Below are 6,723 nucleotides of genomic sequence, written 5' to 3'. Positions count from 1 at the left end.
TGCAGTTTCCTGCCTGTATGAGAGTCTTTGAGCACAGTACTGAAGAAAAGACAGATGATGCAACAGACTGTCTGCACCTCCTGGAGCAGTTCACCACTGGGGGGCAAACAAGAGCTTTTGTCAAACAGGGGTCAACAAATAGCTGCAGACAGAGGATGTAACCTGACCTGACTTTCTGTGTTTAAACATAATGATTAAAATATGCTTCATCTTTCAGGGTCAGGTGACGTCACAGTGGTCGTCAAAGAAGGGAGTGATGCTGTGTTACCCTGTTCCCTCAGCACCAAGGAGAGCATTTCAGCAAAGCTCTTTGACTGGAGGAAAGCTGCTCACAAAGATGGTCGTCGGAAGGAGGTGTTCATGTATGATGCAGGCAGCCATTACAACAACGGGCGTCCAGGTCAGAGTGAGGAGTTCAAAGGTCGAGTCTTTCATTTTAAAGAAGAACTGAAACACGGTAACGCCTCCATCATCATCAGAAATACGACGGTGACTGACAGTGGAGACTACACCTGTGATTTTCCACGTCTTCAACCACGTCAGACATTCCACATTGAGCTTGTTGTTGGTGAGTAAAACGATTAATTCTTGATTTATTCTTTGTGAATCTCTATTTGTCATTTTAGGTTTAACCCCTGACTTTCATTTTATTATATCCTCCTGTTTGTTAGATTAAAAAAACCCACAGTGACCTGCTGTTTCAGGAAATCACAGAGACTTTATGAAATATGAAACTATTTATTTGTGAGCTGTTTTTTTAAAAAAAAGATTTGTGTCTTCGTCTTGGAGCTGAGAGTCACAGTCTGTCTCAACACTCTGACTTCCCTACCCAAACATATTGTTGGTTTTCATCTTGTCATGGTATTTATTGACAGTAAAAACTATAGAGTGACACCAGCCTAATCTTTTAAGGTCTGATTTCATGTCTCACTGAGGCGATGGCATATTTCTAACATCAGTAGAATGCACCCCAGGCAAATCCCTGCACCACAAACAGATCACAGGGGATAAATATGATCAGTCAACAGGGAGCACCAACAGTGATGTTAAGACAGTGGCTGGTTACAATTTTAGGAACATTTCAGTGGACATAGACAAAGACCTTTCTTGTAATTTTAATCTGCAATGTTTTGGTATCAAAAATTGACAGTCCCAGTTACTCATCAAACATTGCTGCATGTCTAACAGTGGCCCTGAGAGCTTAACACAATGCTTATTAAAAATATCTTTACCAATCTGACAACACATACACAGCATGTAAAAAAAAAACAATGGTAATAGAGAAAACAACTTGTTTGCCACCCATCACTGGTTCTGAAGTATTTATTCTATGGTCAGATAACACAAGCCTGTGGCGCAATTAATTCTGTGTACTTCATCAGATTATTTGAATTTAGAGGCTAATATCAACCTAAAGGCTAATGCTAGCAGACGGACAGGGATGTAAAAGTTCTGTCATAATCTATTATTACCCATCATGTTAATTTGTTTTTAATGATTAAATGACATATTTTAGAGCATTTAATTGTTTTTTACTAATTTTCATTTTTTAATGATTAACTTTACAGAACACGCTTATACATTATGCATGTATAGCAGAGATGTACTCATAGAAGTAAAGTAACTATCTTTCAGTGGGTGTAGTGCTCTTTGTTCAAGTACCACACACACCTATGACAAGCTTGCATGTGTGGAGTGCATGGTTAAGTTGTGGCTTGTTTTGAAGGCAGTGTAAGCACTGCTCCTATGGTGGCAAGTTTACATACATTAATCCAGTGGTTCCCAAGTGGTGGTTGTGGTCCAGAAGTGGGTTGTGGGTCCTTCTGAATGGACCTCAAGCATGTCAAGTTTGTGACAAACCACACTTTATTTTTAAGTACAGTGAATTTCCAGCACAGAGCTTTTATTTTGAAGTGCCGTTTTCTGCCATAGAGTGAGTGACTTATGGACAGCCATTTGGCAGAAACAGCAAACTACCAATCACATGGTCAAACACAAGTGTGACGCTAAATGTAATAAACTGTGGGACTAACAAGTCCACAGTCAGCTGTCACCGGCTCACTATACATTATCCCGCTTAGAACATGGCTTACTACTTACTTCTTTTAGTTGTTTGTGCCGGTTTGCTCCTGACGGTCCTGCGATTTTCTCTTCCTGTCTTTTTTTTTTTTTTTTTTTTTTTTTTTTTTTGATGGGGACATGTCATTTTTAGCCAAACATCAAGCGTTTTGTCCTCGCCAAAAATGATAAATGTTAAATGTCCTGAAAATCCTGCATTTTGCCACTCAGATTCTATTTGGCCTGTGTGGACTAACCTTAACCGATTTTGATGCTCCTCAGTCTAAGGCCGTTGCTATGGCGTCCCTAGCAACGGAGCAGCAGAGCAGCGGTGATTTTGTTGATTGACCAATCAGAATCAAGTATTTAAGAGTGCCATGTTCTAACTAAAGAGAAAACTGGAACTGCATTAATCAACTATAACTATAAAATGAAAGCTTTTTTTCTGCCTTTTCGTCTTTATTAGTTAACATCTGTTGAGGTATAGGACGATAGTCTAAACATGCAGCTCCCTTGTTACATGCATGGCCTTTGTGTTTTCCCCGCTCCATTTTAGATGTTGAAACTTCAGCCTTGCTAAGAATATTTGACAAGAAGAAGACATGGTTCAAGCTTGGTTACACTTCCAGTATTTTCCACCAGACTCTAGTGATGCCATTTTGCAGCAAATGTTATGGTTTAATTCCAATATATTAATCAATGGATTACCTATTTTTTGTGAACAGTTTGTTCAGAAGGGTATTATTTTTATTAATGATGTAACAGATGTGAATGGTCATATCTATTCATATGAATTATTTTGTGAAATATTTGGAGTATTCTGTTCAGAATTTGAATATTATCAGTTAGCAGCTGCATTGCCTTTGGCTTGGAGGAAGAAAGTGAGAAATGCTGGAAGGAAAAGCTGGGGCCTCATGTACAAAGGGTGCGTACGCACAAAAACGTGGCGTACGTCCTTTTCCACGGCAAAGTACGCACAAAAACGTGGCGTACGTCCTTTTCCACGGCAAAGTTCAGATGTATCAAGAATGAAATGACCGTGGAAATGTGCGGTGCCTCACGCCAACTTCATGGCTGGCGTACGCACGTTTCTACAGCTGTTGATCCTTTGGCAACACTTAGAGGTGAAGCTGGGAAACTGTCATAATAAATAAATGTGAAAACAATTAGTCCTCAGAGTGATGTGCACATCAGAGACACATGAACAATGAACACACCTTTGATATACTGGCATGTTTAAATTTAAATTCAAAAGATTTATTTCAAACCAAATAATACCATACATACAACATTTATGCATGATCCTCTATCCTATAGGGCTGTGAGCAGGCTATTGTATGACCCGTATGACACATTCAAAGTTACACAAATTTTTTATTAACCATGGGGGTAATCTGAGTCACCCACATGTGCTCCCACCACCCCTGAGACAGCAGTGTCACCCACAATTGCGGCGACTCTCTGTTCAAACGGGGTGAGCTCCTCCTCTCCTGTCCCCCCGCATGTTTTGGCCACACTTTGGCGGTGGGCAGCCGTCCTCCACTTCACGTCCACCTTAATGTCGGACCACTTCTCTTTTAATTCTGCGTGTGTACGCTTTTCTGACCACACAGCATTGGCAGCCTCACACACACTCTCCCCCTCACTCCTCTTGCGTTTAGTATTGATGCCGGAGGACAGCGTGCCAAAAAGTGACTTTTTTGCGCGCCTTCATTTCAGTGAGTAGCGTCTCCAATTTGCATTCTGTGAAGTTTTTCTTTTTTCCCGTCTTACTCATTCTTTTGTTTTAGTTTTCTGATCATGCAGAGAGGGGAATGATTGGGATGTACAAAGGAAATGTGCTTGGATTCATGCGTACGCACAGATTCATACATCTGGATGTTTTTGTGCGTACAACGTTTTCTGGATTTAAGCGTACGCCATGTTTCAGTAGGAAATCCACGCAAGTCTTTGTACATGAGGCCCCAGGTGTGTAAACCTGCCATGAAAAACTGTCTTTGAAAAAAGATCAATACTTTTGTGTACATTTTTTTTTTTTGAGGGCATATGATTTAACGACAAGCCAGAAAAGTTCCACTTGTACTGGGAGGAGATATTTCATATCCCATTGCCATGGAAACAGGTGTATGATCTAATTTATAAAGCTGTTAAAGATTCCAAGTCACAATATTTTTAATTAAAAATACTATGCAAAATACTGCCTACAAGAAAAATGCTTTTTGGTTGGGATATGGAAGTGGATGGAAACTGTTGTTTCTGTAAATCTGAAATTGAAAATATGTTACATATATTTTGGTTTTGGCCTCGTGGCAACTTTATGGAAGACTATCAAAAGATGACTTGCATCAAGTTTGATATTTTTAAATATGTGCTCTCTAACAATAATGCTTAGTGAATTAAGAAACAGTTGTCCTAGCAACTACTAGTATAACAACCTAACTATTATATTACTAGGAAAAATATTTGTTTTTGAATCAAAAGGAAAGGAGTGATTGACATTCTCCTTTTTTCTTTACTTTTTAAAACTTTTTTTTGTTAGAAGGCATTACTGCCACAAGGCAGGGGAAACTGAATGACTATGAAAAAAGGTCTTATAGATTAAGGTCAAGTTTAGAAGAAGGATGATAATTATATCCGTATTAAAGGGAAATTTCGGTTTATTTCAACCTGTCTCCTATCGTCCTAAATTTGTTTCAAGTGACTAGTGACATAGAAATAATAGTTAGCATGTTAGCCGTTAGCCTAGATACAGCCGTAGCGTCAGACCTGTTAAAACTTAATTGAATGGGCATCCTTTCAGGTGGAAAGTTAGTCCACTAAACAAGCTTTTTTTCCCACAAAGACCGCCTCATATCGTTAGGATAAATGTCAGAGAACATATAGAAAACGACATGTAAACATGTTGTCGGCTAACATGCTAACTATTATTTCTATGTCACTAGTGACTTGAAACAAATTTAGGACGATAGGAGACAGGTTGAAATAAACCCAAATTTCCCTTTAAGTTGTTTCTTTTCTTTTTTTTTTTTGGAGTTCACGATATCACTCACAAATCAATGTTACATTTGTCTTTCAGAAACCATCATGAAAGACCGATCAGGAGAAAACACAGGTGATGATGTCCACAATCTACATCTCTAACAAGTGCTATGACTCTGTCGACCTGATCATTATTCAAATCTTCTGATACAGTACCTTTACCTTCAGTTGATCAGATTTGGTTGTCTACAGTCACAAGGTCCCCAGTATTGTTTGATCGGATACCCTCAAAGCATTTGTTTCACCTCCTTCCAAAAACCATGGTAATTAATCACCACTGTAAACACTATTTATGAATCATTACTACAGAATGACACGTGTGCAGCAGGTCCTAGACTAGACTAGAAGTTCAGTTCCTGGAAAGTAGAAATTAATGCATTTCGTAATATTATAATCATGAGATTATAAGATTTGATTTTAAGACAAAATATTTCTGTTGATCGGATATCTTAAAGATTTACTATTTTTTAAAAACGGATGAGGAGAAATTGTTTTGAATTTGATGATGTTACTGATCTCTACACTGTTAAAAGGACAACGTATTTAAGTGAAGGTATTGTATCTAAATCTGTGAATAATAAAAATAATACACAGCCTCTGGGTGAAAGAGTTGTAGCACACACAAATTGTAGGTGTAGACATAAGTGACATCATCCAACAAAACTAGCAACTGGGTTCTCCTGATCTGTCTTTAAGGTCTGAGGGTGCTGATCTAAACGGCTAAAATCACCTTCAGCTCAAAGATGTTTTTGTTGCTATTGTTGGCCAGGCGGCATTTGCAAGTTTATTTTTTTTTATACTTTATTTTTTAAAGTCACCACGTGTCTGTGTATTCATATGTACACTTGAGAAGAAAAAAACAAAACAAAAACAAAACAACACCATCAACAACAACCTAAACGTACACATGAAGCAACATACACATGAAAGGGAAAAAAAAAAAAATCACATACCAACAACAACATAAATAGCATAACAGCAAAAACAGCAATAAAAAAGTAAATAAATAAATGAAATGAAAGAAAGAAAGAAAGAAAGAAAGAAAGAAAGAAAGAAAATAAACAAAGGAAAACAAAACAATTAAATATACACAAAGACTATAGAATATAATTATACTTCATGCCCCTAAGGGACACACAAGCGAATGGCCAAACGAGAAAATACCAGAACAAAAAAAAAATAAATAAATAAATAAAATAAAATAAAACCAAACAGACAGAAAGGTAATCACAGCTATAACATTATGATTAAGTTAGTTGTAGTAGGTTGACCACTTGGCCCATCTTAACTCATGTAATTTGGGGTTCCCCCTCATTTTATATGTTATATATTCCATTTGGTGTACCTGCCGAATGGTGTCTCTCCATTTTTCTATTGTGGGCGGGGTTTTCTGGAGCCAGTGTCTGGTGATTTGTTTAAGAGCGGTTATACGCAGCACCCTAAGCAAGTAGTTATCATTTTCCTCATGAGGTGTGTCTATGGTCCTTCCTAACAACATATAGTCTGTGTTTAATTGAACAGCACATCTTAAAATATGACTGATTTCTTTCTGTACATTTTCCCAGAATATTTGCAGTACAGGACATGACCAGAATATATGTTGAACATTAGCGTATGATTCGCCAC

General features: G+C 37.8%; 1 protein-coding gene across 1 annotated transcript in view; it reads left to right on the top strand.

The window, feature by feature from the left end:
- Window positions 1-201: 201 nt before the first annotated feature.
- The window catches only part of LOC126385923 (butyrophilin-like protein 1), a 22,946-nt gene continuing 16,424 nt past the window's right edge, over window positions 202-6,723 (top strand). Inside the window, exons 1-2 of the mRNA XM_050037967.1 lie at window positions 202-568; window positions 5,135-5,170. Of these exons, the coding sequence (XP_049893924.1) occupies window positions 202-568; window positions 5,135-5,170 (403 nt within the window). The remainder of the gene's footprint in view (window positions 569-5,134; window positions 5,171-6,723) is intronic.

Source organism: Epinephelus moara, chromosome 24 (genome assembly GCF_006386435.1).
Source record: "Epinephelus moara isolate mb chromosome 24, YSFRI_EMoa_1.0, whole genome shotgun sequence".
Classification (NCBI taxonomy): domain Eukaryota; kingdom Metazoa; phylum Chordata; class Actinopteri; order Perciformes; family Serranidae; genus Epinephelus; species Epinephelus moara.
The sequence above is the reverse complement of the archived record's forward strand: the minus strand, read 5'-3'. Positions and strand labels throughout refer to the sequence as shown.